Raw genomic sequence first — 17,485 nt, 5'->3', positions numbered from 1 at the left:
GGGTTGGACTAAATGACCCTGGAGATCCCTTCCAACTCTATGATTCTATGACTTGGGGAGTGAGTTGCAGAAGATACCCAGCTCCTTGTCCCTGCATTTCATTTGAAGTACACAAGGCTTCTTTTGAAGCAGGAACTGCTTTGCATATTAAGCTACACCCCCCCCCCAACATAGCCACTCCTCCAAGAGCTTACAGTCTTTAGCACCAAAGAAGAGTTTCCGGCTCAACATCAGGAACAACTTCCTGACCGTTAGAGCGGTTCCTGAGTGGAACAGGCTTCCTCGGGAGGTGGTGGGCTCTCCTTCCTTGGAGGTTTTTCAACAGAGGCCAGATGGCCATCTGACAGCAATGAAGATTCCGTGAATTTAGGGGAAGGTGTTTGTGAGTTTAGAGCGGTTCCTCAGTGGAACAGGCTTCCTTGGGAGGTGGTGGGCTCTCCTTCCTTGGAGGTTTTTCAACAGAGGGTAGATGGCCATCTGACAGCAATGAGGATCCTGTGAATTTAGGGGGAGGGGTTTGTGAGGTTCCTGCATTGTGCAGGGGGTTGGACTAGAGGACCCTGGAAGTCCCTTTCAACTCTATGATTCTATGATTCTAGGGCCGGCCCACCCACCACGGCCCCAGGGATGGCAAGGTGGGGGCACCGAATTTGGCGTCCCCCCTGACTCCCCTCATGGCGCCTCCTCCTCCCTCCGTTTTTACAATTTTAAGGTCAGAGAAGGGGCGGTGAAGCACCTCCGGAGCTCTCTAAAGGCTGATGCCCCCTACCCCGCTGATCAGCGGGGAAAACTGCGGCAGCAGCGGCAGGCAACCTGCTGAAAAAGTGGCACCGCCGTTGCCTCCTCCCCACTTCCTTCCTGCGTTGCCCGCTGCCGCCACCGCAGTTTTCCCTGCCAATCAGCTGATCAGCAGGGGGTGTTGTTGGCCTTTAAAGAGCCCTGGAGGCACCTCACTGCCCCTTCCCCGGCCTCAAAATTGTAGAAACAGAGGGAGGAGGAAGCGCCGCGAGGGGGGGAGGAGCCAGGCTGCGCCGTGCCACGGTGGGGTGTGTGTGTGTGGTGAGGCTGCGCGGCCCAGTTTCTGATAGGCCAATGACCAGGACCAGTCTGCACGCTGGGGGTTGGGGACCCCTTCAATATACAACTTTACACAGAGAATGATTAAAATGTGGAATTTGCCACCAAAGGATATCATGATGGCCACACGCACAGACAGCTTTAAAAGGGGAAAGGAAAGGTCCCCTGTGCAAGCAACAGTTATTTCCGACTCTGGGGTGACGTTGCTTTCACAACGTTTTCACGGCAGACTTTTTGTTACGAGGTGGTTTGCCATTGCCTTCCCCAGTCATCTACGCTTTCCCCCCAGCAAGCTGGGGACTCATTTTACCGACCTCGGAAGGATGGAAGGCTGAGTCAACCTCGAGCCGGCTACCTGAATCCAGCTTCCGCCGGAATCGATCTCAGGTCGTGAGCAGAGAGTTCAGACCGCAGTACGGCGTAGATAGATTAATGGAAGATATAAGTCTGTCAGCCGCTACTGGTCATGGTGACTGAGGGGAACCTCGACGTTCAGAGTCTGTAAGCCTCAGAATCCCAGAGCCAGGAGGCAACATCGGGGGAAGGCCTCAGCCTCTCTGTCCTGTTGTTGGCCCTCCAGAGGAACTGGTTGGCTACTGTGTGAGACAGGATGCTGGACTAGATGGACCACTGCTCTGCTTCAGCAGGACTCTTCTTATGTTCTTACTAGGGATTCTCTCTCCTGAGATAGAGATTCATTGTTTGGATTTTCATAATACTGGTTTATATTCAACTATCCACACATGGAAGGCACACAGAGTTTTTCTTGTGTTTCTCTCCATTACTTCCACATTCTTTGTGTTGTATACATATCATCTGCACAGATCAGAAACTTCTTGAGCTAGCTTTTAGGTGCCTAAACCATATACTCTCTGTTCTATGTGCTGTTATTTGGATAAAGGCAAAAAACAGGTAGTCTTCTGTGCAAGCACCAATCATTTCTGACTCTGGGGTGACGTCGCATCGCGACATTTTCGCGGCAGACTTTTTACGGGGGGGCTTGCCATCGCCTTCCCCAGTCATCTACACTTCTTCCCCCAGCTAGCTGGGTAGTCATTTGACCCACCTCGGAAGGATGGAAGGCTGAGTCAACCTGGAGCCGGCTACCTGAACCCAGCTTCCGCCGGGATCAAACTCAGGTCATGAGCATTTATAAGAGAATCTTCTAATTTTTAAACCTTCTATTTCTTCATCTTTTTGAATTTGTTGTAACAATATTTCCAGGGTCATTATAAACAACAGTGGTGACAACGGACATCCTTGCCTTGTTCCTTTACTCACTTTCAGTTCTTTAGTAAGATCTGCGAAAGAGTATTGGAAGATGATACAACAAGAAATCTCCAAAATATTGGGTTACGATTTTAAGAAAATTGCAGAGACATTTTTGCTTGGATTACAATTAGAAAAATATCCAAAGGAAGATAGGACTCTAATTTGGTACCTGCTATCAGCTGCTAGGACATTGTATGCGCAGCTTTGGAAGCAAGAAAAAATACCGGATAAATGGGATTGGACTATGAAAGTTCTATCGTGGAGTGAAATGGATAAATTAACTAGAACATTAAGAGACTATGATTTGGAGATATTTAAAAAAGAGTGGAGGAAGTTTAAAGAATATATAGAGAAAGAGTCGAATGTAAGAAGACATTGGACAATTTTTTAGTAATAATGGGGGGGGGAAACGAAGAAGCAAGAAGGGGGGGAAAATATTTATATAACGAATTTTGATTAGTCAGATGTATCTTTAGTATTGAATTAGAATCTATAACCTCGGGGAAGTCTATATTGGAGGGAGGGGGGATTGAAAAGTCATATGGGTTAGTATTGAAGCAACGAAGGGAAATTAAGTTCTGTAACCATATGCTATCAATAAATTGGTTAAAACAAACTCGGGTCGTGAGCAGAGCTTGGACTGCAACACTGCAGCTTTACAACTCTGCGCCAAAGGGCTCAAATATTTGGATACAGATTAGCACGTGTGCAATTATGACTGAAGTTCTCTATGTACATTCATTGTTACAACCCACAAAAATTGTGCGGTATTTATGACCCCTGTTACCAGCATGTCTGTGATGATGTCGGGCAAGGGGGGAAAGTTGAGCATACTGAAGGGTTCATAATTTTCATCGCAGCAACAGGCCTTTTGCTGTAGGGCTTTAAACTGCAGGAAAACTGCAAACCAGGCGGTTGATTCCATTGTCCTGCTTTATACGTTGGTGTCTAGATTGCAGAGAACACTGCCGCCCCTTTGCCTGAGAACTGCACATCTCCGGATCTTTGCTGGATTGACGGAAACTCAACCTGGACTCTCAAAAATTCTTCCAACGCAGAGTATAGTACAAAATGTAAGGAAGGATGCCACTTCGTGCGCTTCGAAGGATTTATCGGTCCAAATTGCATTTCCAGAGCCCAATTACAGGCCTTAAATTCAGCAGGAGCTCACAGGAGCACAGCTCCCGAACCTTTCGGACGGTTCACCATTAAATAAATATTGCTGTGCTGAGTGGTCATTTCGTAGCAAAATAGGTAGTGGAGCTCATTGGTATAGCTCATTAGCATATGCCACCCCCACCACCAGCCAAAAGCAACCCGATGCATGTGCTGGCTAGAGATCCAGCCAGCCCAAGCAGGCCTCACTTGCCTGGGGCTCTCCTGGGCTGCCTCCCACCCCCCAGTCAAAAGGCCAGCAAGCCACCCGCTGCCCAAAATCACGTAAGGAAGGGTGGTGTGGGCTTCTCCAGGTGTTAATGAGGGTTTCTGGGGGCATGGCAAAGCCCCTGGTGGCTGGCTGGCTGGCTGCTCTCCTAACCCAGGGACTGTTATGAAGCTGCACCTACTATTCAATGGACAAGGTAGGTAGGTGGGAAGGAAGAGAGGGAACACTCAGAAAGGTTCAGAAACTGTGCTGCTGTGAGCTTCTGCTGAATCTGAGACCTAGCTATGCTTTTCTGCATTCTCATTTACCTTGCCTATAAGTTCCTGTTTCTTTAGAGGTGGTGGTGTTCTGTTCTGCACTTGCTTTACTCCCTCTAGTGGTCAATTCAATATTACACCACCGGTTATGTCTGGCATATCTCCCTGAAGATTTAAACTGTAGGTTTTCATGCGATGCATAAAGTGCTGTAATATTAACCGTTAAAGGGAACAAAACTCATGCAGAAGAGAAAATGCCCCCAGATCAACAGGAACACACTAGTGAGGAAAATGAGAATGTGGGAAAACCCGAACTTTTGAAAAGATGGCTTCACAGCAGTGATACATCTATCAGACAGAGTTTAAAAACAAATACCGAGGGCTACATAAAATGTTACTGCGTTCATATCGCTGCTGCCTTCTGATTCTAACTTTTAAAAGTTTTGTAGTTTGCATTTGAGTGTGTGGGTGTGTGTGTGTGGGCGGGTGGGTGGATGAGTCTGTTGTAGGAATCAGCAACCTCCAAGGAAGAGCGGTGTTGGTGTATTTTGAATGCGTAGATAGAAAATAGATTTTCGGCAACCTCTCTTCCCTGTGGAGACTCACCTTAGTGAAGAGGTATTTGATGGCAGTTCATGGGGGCAACAACATTTGAGCACTTCCTGGGCAATGTTCCCTCAAAGCTGTTGTGCCTTGTGAGCAAAAATTCTACTTTGTGAGCTACGGGCGTTCAAGTTGTGGGCTCCTGCATCAATGAGTTTCCTCTGGGGCTATTTTTCCTGAGGTAAGACAAAAATGTGTGAGCTGTAGGCTAAAAAAAACTGTAAGCTAGCTCACATTAACTCAGCTGAGAAGGAACACTGCTCCTGGGTACATATAAGAGAGGCGTCCTGTTCAGTTTTGACAATCCAAGCACACGTAAGAGGAAATTGCTGTACACACGCTGCTCTCGATATACATGGCTGCCATTTTGTGTGAACCCAGCAATGCGCATTCTCTGGCTTTGGTATGTGTGATATGAGTTCCGTGTGTCCTAAAGCTGGAAAAATATACATGCTGCCTTATTTACCCAAAATGGTGACTGTGCATCTTGAGACGATTGCAGACAGCAAGCTCTTCTAATACGTGAGGATGGAAGACCAAAATTATAACAATTGGCCGGGGCTAGGATCTGGGAAAATGAAACCAAATGCAAATAACCACTTTTCTCGCCCGCGGTATATGAACGAGCCATAATTATTTTTAATACTCGGTTAATTCACCTCCTCCCTAGGTAATCACATTTTCGCAGGAACAACCCTTCACGATTCTGCTGTGGGCGTCATCCTGCTCGCGTTATCCTTGCTTGTACTGTGCACTTGTTTGGTGCTGATCGTTAAGTTGCTGAATTCCGTGCTCCGAGGACAAGTGGCAAGTGTCATCAAGAAGACGCTCAACACGGGTAAATATTTATCCCCTCCCCCCAGTGTAGAAAACCCCAACCAAACAAAAATTGGAAATTCCTGCAGTTTACCTTGAACGTCTCCAAGCTGGATTGCCGCAAAAGAAGAAGGCGAGCTGGACAGAGCCATACCCAATGGATTGTGCTTCTCATCCATACTTCTGTATTGCCATTTAAAAATAAATAAATCGTCCCAAGGGCTGTTAGTAAATTTCTGGAGAAGCCCATTAAAATCTACGTGGAGCACGTTTCGCTATAAATTCTATTAGCTTATTGTTCTTAATCTTGGACTGTGTATTTTGTCTGTCCTCATTTCATATTATGCCTGAGTATGCCAATAAAAGGGATGACGATAATGAAATAAATTAAATAAAAGCAATGCTTGATGGGTATATATACATGCAGGCCTTATATTCAGGAGGAGCTAACTGGAGCACAGCTCCTGAACCTTGCTGAGGGTTCCCCTTCCTCCTACTCACCTACCTACCTACCTACCTACCTTGTCCATTGAATAGTGGATGCAGCTGCATAACAATCCCTAGATTAGGAGAGCGGGCAGCCAGCCAGCCACCAGGGGCTTCGCCACGCCCCCAGCAGCCCTCATGAACCGCTGGAGAAGCCCACACCACCTTTCTCCACTTGTTATGTGATTTTTGGGTGGTGGGTGGTTTGCTGGCCTTTTGACTGGGGGGGGGGGTGGCCCAGGAGAGCCCCAGGCAAGCGAGGCCTGCTTGGGCTGGCTGGATCTATAGCCAGTCCAAGCAGGCCTCACTTGCCCGGGGCTCTCCTTTCTTACATCAAGTTGCTTTTGACTGGGGTGGTGGTGCTAATGCTAATGAGCTCCACCACCTATTTTTCTGCAAAACAACTCCTGTATACATGTAATTCCGGAAGGCTTGGGGGGTGAATACTCTAAATAAAATGTGGGACCATCAGGTGAGCTTATCCCTCCCTCCCTCCCTCCCTCCAAGTGGAGTGCCTGCCCACAACATAGGTTGCTATTCCCGTGTCTCACCCTGGCAGCAAAGATACTAACTCCCCGCATTCTTTACAACTGAACGTCCTGATTGATTCCACTGACAAGGCCTGCCTTGCTTCTGTTTTCCAGATTTCCCATTTCCATTTTCTTGGCTCACGGGATACCTGGCTATGTTAGTGGGAGCGGGCATGACCTTTATCGTTCAGAGCAGTTCCGTCTTCACCTCGGCAATTACTCCACTCGTTGGTAAGTTTTCTTTTCATGCAAGAACTTTATGAAATCTTTTTCACTTGGCTGGGCTTTTGGCTGCTGGTTTTCAGTGGTGCAGAGTGATAATGCTGCAGTACTGCAGTCCTAAACTCTGCTCACGACCTGAGTTCGATCCCCGGCGGAAGCTGGGTTTTCAGGTAGCCGGCTCGAGGTTGACTCAGCCTTCCATCCTTCCGAGGTCGGTCAAGTGAGGACCCAGCTTGCTGGGGGGAAAGTGTAATGACCGGGGAAGGCAATGGCAAACCACTCCGTAAAAAGGTCTGCCATGAAAACGGTGTGAAAGCAACGTCACCCCAGAGTTGAAAATGACTGGTGCTTGCACAGGGGACCTTTCCTTTTTCCTAAACATATGGAGCTCAACTCAGCATTTTCTTCAAAATGAGGTCTTGTATGTCCGGGCTCAGAGTGGTAAAGCTGCAGTACTGCAGTCGGAGCCCTCTGCTCACGACCTGAGTTCGATCCCAGCGGAAGCTGGTTCAGGTAGCCAGCTCAGGTTGACTCAGCCTTCCATCCTTCCGAGGTCGGTATATGAGCCCTCAGCTTGCTGGGGGTAAAGTGTAGCTGACTGGGGAAGGCAATGGCAAACCACCCCGTAAGAAGTCTGCCATGAAAACATTGTGAAAGCAACGTCACGCCAGGGTCGGAAACGACTGGTGCTTGCACAGGGGACCTTTCCTTTCAGTGGGAGTGGAGTCAGGTTTGGTTTTTATTTAATAGCTTATGTTAGTCTGGTGTCACTCTGTAAATTAACTGTGTCGTAGTTTTACACGCACCCCATGATAATTTGGACCAATAGGTTCCATGACTATGTAAGCTATGAATCCATACGTGGGCTCTTTTTCTAGCAGGAGCTCCTCTGCATATTAGGCCACGCCCCCCCTGATGTAGCCAATCTTCCTGGAGCTTACAGTAGGCCCTGTACGAAGAGCCCACCAAGCTCTTGGAGGATTGGCTACATCAGGGGGCGTGGCCTAATAGGAGGAGGAGCTCCTGCTAGAAAAAATATGGCTGAAAAAGAGGGCTTATAAAGGCTTTCTCCTCCCCCCTGGCCTTGCAGCCTGGCTTACTTCTTGGTCATAAGGTCTGAGAGTTGCTGCTCTAAACCACTAAATTGGTGGTGGTGATGATGATGTGGGTATTCCCCCTTCCTTTCATTGTCCTTATCAGGGATTGGTGTTATCAGCATTGAGCGTGCCTACCCCCTCACGCTGGGATCCAACCTCGGCACCACCACGACAGCGATTCTGGCTGCTTTGGCCAGTCCAGGAAGCACATTAAAGTATTCCTTACAGGTTAGTATTCATAGTCATAGCTGATTTTTATGTAGGATTGCCTGGTCCGATTCAAGAAATATTTGGGACTTTGGGGGTGGAGCCAGGTGACATTGGGACGGAACCGGGAGACTTTGGGGGTGGAGCCAGGAGAATTTGGAGGTGGAGCCAGGTGACATTGGGGGTGGAGCCAGGAGACTTTGAGGGTGGAGCCAGGAGACTTTGGGGGTGGAGCCAGGTGACATTGGGGGTGGAGCCAGGAGACTTTAGGGGTGGAGCCAGGTGACATTGAGAGTGGAGCCAAGATACTTTGGGGGTGGAACCAGGAGACATTGGGGGTGGAGCCGGGAGACTTTGGGGTGGAGCCGGGAGACTTTGGGGTGGAGCCAGGTGACATTTGGGGTGGAGCCAGGAGACTTTGGGGTGGAGCCAGGATACTTTGGGGGTGGAGCCAGGTGACATTGGGATGGAATCAGGAGACTTTGGGCCTGGAGCCAGGAGACATTGGGGGTGGGGCCAGGAGACTTTGGGGGTGGAGCCAGGTGACATTGGGGGTGGAGCCAGGAGACTTTGGGTGAAGCCAGGTGACATTGGGGGTGGAGCCAGGAGACTTTGGGGGTGGAGCCAGGAGAATTTGGGGTGGAGCCAGGTGACATTGGGGGTGGAGCCAGGATACTTTGGGGGTGGAACCAGGAGACATTGGGGGTGGAGCCAGGAGACTTTGGGGTGGAGCCAGATGACATTGGGGGTGGAGCCAGGAGACTTGGGGGGTGGAACCAGGAGACATTGGGGTGCAGCCAGGAGACTTTGGGGTGGAGCCAGGTGACATTGGGGGTGAAGCCAGGAGACTTTGGGGGTAGAACCAGGAGACATTGGGGTGGAGCCAGGAGACTTTGGGGGTGGAGCCAGGTGACATTGGGGGTGGAGCCAGGAGACTTTGGGGGTGGAGCCAGGAGACTTTGAGGTGGAGCCAGGTGACATTGGGGGTGGAGCCAGGAGACTTTGGGGTAGAGCCAGGTGACATTGGGGGTGGAGCCAGGAGACTTTGGGGGTGGAGCCAGATGACATTGGGTGTGGAGCCAGGAGACTTGGGGGGTAGAACCAGGAGCCATGGGGTGGAGCCAGGTGACATTGGGGGTGGAGCCAGGTGACATTGGGGGTGGAGCCAGGAGACTTTGGGGGTGGAACCAGGAGACATTGGGGGTGGAGCCAGGAGACTTTGGAGTGGAGCCAGATGACACTGGGGGTGGAGCCAGGAGACTTGGGGGTGGAACCAGGAAACATTGGGGTGGAGCCAGGAGACTTCGGGGTGGAGCCAGGTGACATTGGGGGTGGAGCCAGGAGACTTTGGGGGTGGAGCTAGGAGACTTTGGGGTGGAGCCAGGTGACATTGGGGGTGGAGCCAGGGGACTTTGGGGGTGGAACCAGGAGACATTGGGGTGGAGCCAGGAGACTTTGGGGTGGAGCCAGGTGACATTGGGGGTGGAGCCAGGAGACTTTGGGGGTGGAGCCAGGAGACTTTGGGGGGTGGAGCCAGGTGACATTGGGATGGAATCAGGAGACTTTGGGGGTGGAGCCAGGAGACATTGGGGGTGGAGCCAGGAGACTTTGGGGGTGGAGCCAGGTAACATTGGGATGGAACCAGGAGCAAGGTTGTGACAAACACAATTGAACTCCGAAGGGAGTTCTGGCCATCGTATTTAAAGGGACCGCACACCTTTTAAATGCCTTCCCTCCGTTGGAAATAATGAAGGAAAGGGGCACCTTGCTGGGGGGCTCATAGAATTGGACCTCATGGTCCAATCATTTTGAAGCTTGGGGAGAGGTTCTGGATGCTATGCTGAAAACTTGATGCCTGTATCTCAAAAGAACAGCCTCCCCGCCTGAGCCCGATACACCGCAGATCAATTCTCCATTATATCCTATGAGAATCGGTCTCCGTGGGGAATACTGGAGTGCCCAGCAGACATTTCCCTCCCCTCTCCCCGCTTCCAGATGACCCTGAAGTGGGGAGAGGATCTCCAAACCGGGGGATCCCCTGCCCCCACCTGGAGATTGGCAACCCTATTTTTATTATATACTGCCTCAAAGATAATTTAGTCATAATGTGCATTTTCTTTATCTCAGTAGGTTATTGAGAATATTTCCATCCAGCAGTCTGACCTTAGAGAGCTCCCCTTGTGCCATGCGGTCACAAATACCAAAACGATCACAAAACAGTTAAGAACGTAAGAACCTAAGAGAAGCCATGTTGGATCAGGCCAATGGCCCATTGGGTCCAACACTCTGTGTCACACAGTGGCCAAAGAACCAGGGGCCATCAGGAGGTCCGCCAGTGGGGCCAATTCTTGGGTTGGCCTCTGGCAGAGACTCCCAATGTGGTATTTGGGAGCAGGGCCTCATTATGACTTTTGTGGGCCCTCGGAACATTTGCCTTCATGGGCCCCGCCCAACATAGTAAAATCAATATTAAAAATTATTTTTGATACAACTTTAAATACTTCAACTTTTATTTGCTGTTTTAGGCAAAAATCGTTAGATTTTTGTGGGCCCTCAAATTTCATTTTTTTCTGATGTTAGAAAAAAAAAATTAAAACATTTTCTTCAACCCTAAAATTCATTCCCCCCCCCCTTATGGTTTTAAAAGAAATTAAAACATATTTGTGGGCCCCTAAAAGTTGATTAAGAGAGCCACAAAACATGAATGTCAGATGCTTGAGCCGGAAGGAAGGAAGGAAGGAAGGAAGGAAGGAAGGAAGGAAGGAAGGAAGGAAGGAAGGAAGGAAGGAAGGAAGGAAGGAAGGAAGGAAGGAAGGAAGGAAGGAAGGAAGGAAGGAAAGAAAATAGATGAGTGAGGGAAAGAGAGGTGGAAAGAAAGCAACTTTAAATGCATTCTCCAAGCCACCAGCTGGCTTGGCTTGGAGAAGTGATTTAGAAAGAGAAATGCCTTCTCCAAGCTGGCCGATGGGGGCTTTGAGAGCCACGCAATATGTATGAAAGAGCCATATGTGGCTCTTAAGCCACCCCTGACCTAATGGATGGGTTAGCCCTGCCTGTGGGAGCCGTGGTGCCTGCCAGCATCTTACCTGGTGGTGCCCACCAAGTGTTTTCAGGAAGTGGGTGAGATTCTTACCCAGGACAGCTTCTGATTGACCACTGGAGATTTCAGTTGGCTGTGCAGATTAAAATGACATTGTTTCCGTGGCAGCTGCTCCCACAGTGTTGATTTTATTCTCTCTCCCAATGTGGTTTTTTAAATTATCCGTCTTACCCCCTGCATTCAGACTTTGTGTGTGTGTGTTCTCTGTCTCCCATGGCAGTTTTTATGTGGTTGCATCCACCAGGGTTCTTTTTTTTTTGCAGAAAAAGCCCAGTACATAAGAACATAAGAGAAGCCATGTTGGATCAGGCCAATGGCCCATCCAGTCCAACACTCTGTGTCACACAGTGGCCCAAAAAAAATTATATACACACACACACACACACACACACTGTGGCTAATAGCCACTGATGGACCTCTGCTCCGTATTTTTATCTAAACCCCTCTTGAAGGTGGCCATGCTTGTGGCCGCCACCACCTCCCGTGGCAGTGAATTCCACATGTTAATCACCCTTTGGGTGAAGAAGTACTTCCTTTTATCCGTTTTAACCTGTCTGCTCAGCAATTTCATCGAATGACCACAAGTTCTTGTATTGTGAGAAAGGGAGAAAAGTACCTCCTTCTCTACTTTCTCCATCCCATGCGTTATCTTGTAAACCTCTATCATGTCACCCCGCAGTCGACGTTTCTCCAAGCTAAAGAGTCCCAAGCGTTTCAGCCTTTCTTCATAGGGAAAGTGTTCCAGCCCTTTAATCATTCTAGTTGCCCTTTTCTGGACTTTCTCCAATGCTATAATATCCCTTTTTGAGGTGCGGCGACCAGAACTGCACACAGTATTACAAATGAGACCGCACCATCGATTTATACAGGGGCATTATAATACTGGCTGATTTGTTTTCAATTCCCTTCCTAATAATTCCCAGCATGGAGTTGGCCTTTTTTATTGCAATCGCACATTGTCTTGACATTTTCAGTGAGTTATCTACCATGACCCCAAGATCTTTCTCTTGGTCAGTCTCTGCCAGTTCACACCCCATCAACTTGTATTTGTAGCTGGGATTCTTGGCCCCAATGTGCATTACTTTGCACTTGGCCACATTGAACCTCATCTGCCAAGTTGACGCCCACTCACCCAGCCTCAACAGATCCCTTTGGAGTTCCTCACAATCCTCTCTGGTTCTCACCACCCTGAACAATTTAGTGTCATCCGCAAACTTGGCCACTTCACTGCTCACTCCCAACTCTAAATCATTTATGAACAAGTTAAAGAGCATGGGAACTCATTTGCATATTAGACCGCATCTCCTGACACCAAGGCATCCAGAACTGCATTCCTGCTTTTAAAAAAAGCTCTGGCATCCTCAGGGGTTTAATTCTAGCAGGAGCTCTTTTGCATATTAGACCACACCCCCTGATGTAGCCAATCCTCCACGAGCTTACAAGGCTCTTCTTACAAAGCCTATTGTAAGCTCCAGGAGAACTGGCTACATCAGGGAGGTGTGGCCTAATATGCAAAGGAGCTCCTGCTAGAATTCCACCCCTGACCAACCTGTTTAGGGGTCCCATTCCCCAGGGTGAGGGGTCCCTGCCTTCATACAGCAATGTTGCGTGGGGACATCCCCAATACGATGATGTCACGCAGAAGTGATGCCATCATATTGGGGACACTGTGTGTTGTGACGCTCTGCTTTTTGGATTAAACTCTATGATTTGGGGGGCAATTTTACCGTTGAGATTTGCTCCAAAAGCGGAGCATCACCACGCCACATCCCTGATGTGGTGACATCACTTCCTTCCAAGAACGCTCCCCGAATCCCCCCTCCAAGAACACCCCCCAAATCCCACAGCGCAAAGGTAGGATCTGGCAACCATAATCTTTTTTTCAGAATTCCAAAGGTGTCCATAGAGTAAAGAAAGTTGGGGGTCCCTACCCATTGGAGATGGAATAACTATTAAACCAACAGATAACTGTACCTTGCCCAAAGTCTCAGAAAACTGAGCTCCTAACCAGTGTTCCATCTAAGCTGAGTTAGCGTGAGCTAGCTCACAGATTTTTAGCTTCACACATTTTTGTCTTAGTTCAGGAAAAATGGCCCCGGAGCACAATAATTTATGTACCTAGTAGCTCACAACTTTAATACCACTAGCTCACAAAGTAGAATTTTTGCTCACAAAACTCAGCAGCTTAGAGGGAACATTGCTCCTAACATAGCATGCTGACTTTTAGCATTAACAGCAATTCCTGTCTTGGCATTTAGCAATATGTGGGAGTCACATAGCCCTCACAGTTTATAAAACATGACCCCACTCCGCAAAGGAAAGATCTTCATTGGCATCGCTTTTACATTGTGCCCTTAGCCTGTCTTGAGGGTTGTTTGCCTTTCCAGATTAAAGGTAAATTTTTAAAAAAGTAATCAAATCTCCTACATAATTAGCATTATGGCTTTACCGAATAAGGCATGGAGTTATTGTCACTTGTGGGGAAAACAATAGTCACAGTAGATGTTTTATTGTCCCTGGGTACCTTGAGATGGGCAAAGTCCAGTTTGGCTGATGCCGCATGTCGTTCACATAGGCGCAAACAGTAAATTAATGTGTTAGTACACTGCTGTCTGTTTTGTACCCTAAGAAAAGTTCTATTTGGGGGGTTTATATTAGCCATATTCAGGGCTTTTTTTGAGCAGGAATGCACAGGAACGCAGTTTCAGGCTTGGCGTCGGGGGGTGTCGCTTAGTATGCAAACAGTTCCTGCTGGCCTTTTTCGACAAAAAAAGTCCCGCATGAAACAATGTGTCAGGCAATTAGATCTCAAAGCGACCAGACCATGAAATGATACAAAGTTAGGCTTTATTTGATAATCCACATGCATTGAACGAAAGGGAAATTGGGACTGATACCAAATAATGTTGCAGAGCATACTTAAAGATACTACATCAAAGGTTTCCCGAACAAAAGCTGCTCTTCTAAACAACGGGGAATCCAAATGTGAAGATTCACACGGTAACCTTCCCTTATCGTTTTCCTGTGTTCTTTCTTCCTGGGACTCGCTGGCATCTTGTCCCTGGAGGCATGTTATCTTCAAAGGAACACATTCCTACATTTGTTAGTAATTGCAAAGCGAGTTCAAACGGTACACTGAGTCACTTTATACTTGGATGCGCATAGCATTCTATAGAGTTAGTAACATTGATTCAACATGGCTACTAAGGTTTAATAAGCATCTTAAATTCAGGTAGATTAACATTGCCTGACATAATGGTATTGTCACAGGGTGTGGCCTGACATGCAAATGAGTTCCTGCTGGGCTTTTTCCTGCAAAAAAAAAAGCACCGTGGCCATATTTTAATGCCTGACGTAGTATGGATTAAGAGCAAAGTTTGAGTCCAGTGGCAGTTTTAATACCAACAAAGTTTTATTCCGGGTATAAGCTTTTGTGTGCAGGCACGCCTTTTCAGAAATGTTGTATTAAAGGTGCCCCAGACAAAAACTTTCGCCGTTTTCCCACCGAGCTTACCTCGGAGCAACGTCCCTCTTCACTGCGCAGCGTCTGCACGGATTTCCCACCAACTGCTCCGAGGCTGCTCCGAGGAACCAAGACGTTCCTGACCTTTTGCGTCGCAAATGTAAACCGCCAAAAACCAGTTTACATTTGCGACGCAAAAGCCGCGGGACTTTGCGGCTCTTCCGGGTTCTGCGGAGCAGTTGGTGCAAAATCCGCGCAGACGCTGCGTGGTGAAGAGGGACGTCGCTCCGGAGTAAGGTGAGTGGGAAAACGCCCTTTGTTCTAGGACTTCACACTAACATGGCTACTCCTCTGAATCTATAATACAGCTTTGCTAGTCTTTTTTTTTTTTTTGCATTCCACAGATAAAAACATTTTATTCCTGTTAAAATAAAACAAAATGACATTTAATAACAAATTAATGATAATAAATTTTTATTTACACCCCGCCCTCCCCGCCAAGGCAGGCTCAGGGCGGCTTACAGGACACGGCGTAAGCCACGATGTAACAATAAAACAGGATAAGGCAGTTACATACAATTCACAATTAAACATTAAATAAACTAAAAACACTCCAAAGCAGTATAATTTAGTGGTGCTACTATCTCAGTTGTGCTAAAGATGGCGTGATGTTTATGCCAGGAATAATAGTAGAGGTATTTGTGTTCAAATAAGATGGAAAGAACTCAAAAGCATTAGAATCACTGCTTAGATCGATGGTGCCTTCTTCTTCTTTTTTTGCATTTCCTTTTTATAATTATTTTTAAAAAAAAAAAAACAATATACACCAAGTGCAGTCAAATATTCACAAACTGCTTAACCCTTTAAATCCCCTCCCCGAGACAAAAACCTATAACTACACATCTCTGCCATTATCCTAGGATCAGATTCAGACAGGCTAAGTTCAAGCGGCCGATACAACGAGAAGGCAATATGATCAGAATAAAAGCTGCATAATGTTGACTAAGACAGATCTCTTCGTTACCAGACCACTGCAATATTTGCAGTAGCTGCCCGGTAGAGAATCATAAACGTATCTCAACAATTGCTGATAGAGGAAATAATGGTGAGATAATCTGGATCGCTGACCTGCACTTGGTACTGATTGAATAGCTCTCATGCTAAAGGTCAAACACGGTAAAATGCTGGGATCCAGGGGCAGTTCAGGGTATTTTGTTGCCCGAGTACACCCATCCCCTCCCGGAATCACCATTTAAGCCCAAGTGCTGCTCTTGTAACACTGCTTTGGGAGTTGGACCCAGCTGGCGGTAACGGGGGCTCAGGAGGGGATACCGGTCAGTTTTTGTGCTCCTGTGAGGGGGGCATGCCCAAACCCCTGCAATGCGTGGCACCCCCCCCCCACACACACACATACACATACACAGGGGTGGGATTCTAGCAGGAGCTCCTTTGCCTATTAGGCCACACCCCCCAAAGAATCCATGCACTTAACCACTACACCAGACTGGTTCTTTGAGATCTGACGAGATCAGACTAGCCTGCCCCCCACCACCCAGGCCAGGGTAACCCAGTCGTAGAAGTAGATCAATACCTGGAAGGGTACGACAATCCAGTTTCATTAGCTGATGAAGAGAACAACCTTTCGGCAGATAAAACTAAGCAGATGGACTTTGGTATCACAGCTTTGTAGCAGGAGGTTGCATCTTAAGGGCTGAGAACCTAAGGACAAACAGAGGAGGGGGGGGGAACGTAAGAGGTAGGGATCTATAGGTGACGGTCCAACGAGGGAAAAAGGGTATCTGAACATTTAAAATCACAGGTCATCGTATTGAAAGTCTCGTGTGGATTGAGAAAAAAAAAAATTGACGGCGGTCTTTCTTTTGTATTCTGCTTTGCTTCCAGATTGCTCTCTGCCACTTCTTCTTCAACATCTCGGGGATTGTCCTTTGGTACCCGATCCCTTTCATGCGCCTCCCCATCTGCTTGGCCAAAGGCCTGGGGGACGTAACAGCCAAGTACAGATGGTTTGCCATTTTTTACCTTCTCCTCTGCTTCCTCCTCATCCCATTACTTGTCTTCGGCCTCTCAATGGCCGGCTGGCCCTACCTGGTGGGCGTCTGCGTCCCACTCTTGGCTCTTTTGGTCGTGGTCGTCATTATCAACGTTTTGCAAGCCAAACAGCCACGCTTGCTGCCTCAGGTGCTCCGGAGCTGGGACTTCCTCCCCGAATGGATGCACTCCTTGAGGCCTTGGGATAACGTCCTCACTTCCGTGGCGTCTGCTTTCAGGAGGCACTGCTGCCGCTGCACGCGTTGTCAAGGCCAGGACGCCGACCCAGCGACGGAAGAAAAGCCGGCCAAAGCCCTGGAAGGACACGACAACCCAGTTTCGTTAGCCGATGAAGAGAACAACCTTTCGGCAGATAAAACTAAGCAGATGGACTTTAGTATCACAGCTTTGTAGCAGGAGGTTGCATCTTAAGGGCTGAGAACCTAAGGACAAACACAGGAGGGGGGGAAACGTAAGAGGTGGGGAGAAAATGTACAAAAGGTACGGCAGGTTTTTGCATTCGGTGAACAGAATATTCGACACCGGCGGGCGACAGCCAACCTTTTTGGCAAGAGTGCAAGCCCAGGTTAGTATCCATGCAGTCCCAGATGCCTTCTGTAGTTTCCTCTGATCTGCCTAACCAAGGAGCAGGCTAATACTAGAAGTAGTGTTGCCAGTTCCCCACCCACCCCCAACCGTGGGCAGGGTATGGAGGTTGAGGTAGGTTAGAAAAGTGGAGGTTTGGGGGTGGAGCCTGGGGAGCACAAGGAGCTCAGTGGGGTACAGTGCCGCAGAGTCCACCCTCCAAAGCAGCCATTTTCTCCAGGGGAACTGATCTCTGTAGTCTGGAGGTGAAATGTAATTCCGGGGGATCCCCAGGTCCCCCCTGAAGGCTGGTATCCCTAACTGGAGGGTAGGCCTG

General features: G+C 48.3%; 1 protein-coding gene across 1 annotated transcript in view; it reads left to right on the top strand.

Moving 5' to 3' along the window:
• Window positions 1-17,005, top strand: part of SLC34A2 (solute carrier family 34 member 2) — a 71,141-nt gene extending 54,136 nt beyond the window's left edge. Inside the window, exons 9-13 of the mRNA XM_060247293.1 lie at window positions 3,302-3,422; window positions 5,264-5,431; window positions 6,540-6,656; window positions 7,848-7,972; window positions 16,417-17,005. Coding sequence (XP_060103276.1) covers window positions 3,302-3,422; window positions 5,264-5,431; window positions 6,540-6,656; window positions 7,848-7,972; window positions 16,417-16,977 — 1,092 coding nt within the window. The 3' untranslated portion in view covers window positions 16,978-17,005. The remainder of the gene's footprint in view (window positions 1-3,301; window positions 3,423-5,263; window positions 5,432-6,539; window positions 6,657-7,847; window positions 7,973-16,416) is intronic.
• The last annotated feature ends 480 nt before the right edge of the window (window positions 17,006-17,485 follow it).

The sequence above is a fragment of the Heteronotia binoei genome, chromosome 9 (genome assembly GCF_032191835.1).
Source record: "Heteronotia binoei isolate CCM8104 ecotype False Entrance Well chromosome 9, APGP_CSIRO_Hbin_v1, whole genome shotgun sequence".
In the NCBI taxonomy this organism is placed as follows: Eukaryota; Metazoa; Chordata; class Lepidosauria; order Squamata; family Gekkonidae; genus Heteronotia; species Heteronotia binoei.
Note: the sequence above shows the minus strand (reverse complement) of the source record. Positions and strands in the feature narration are given on the sequence as shown.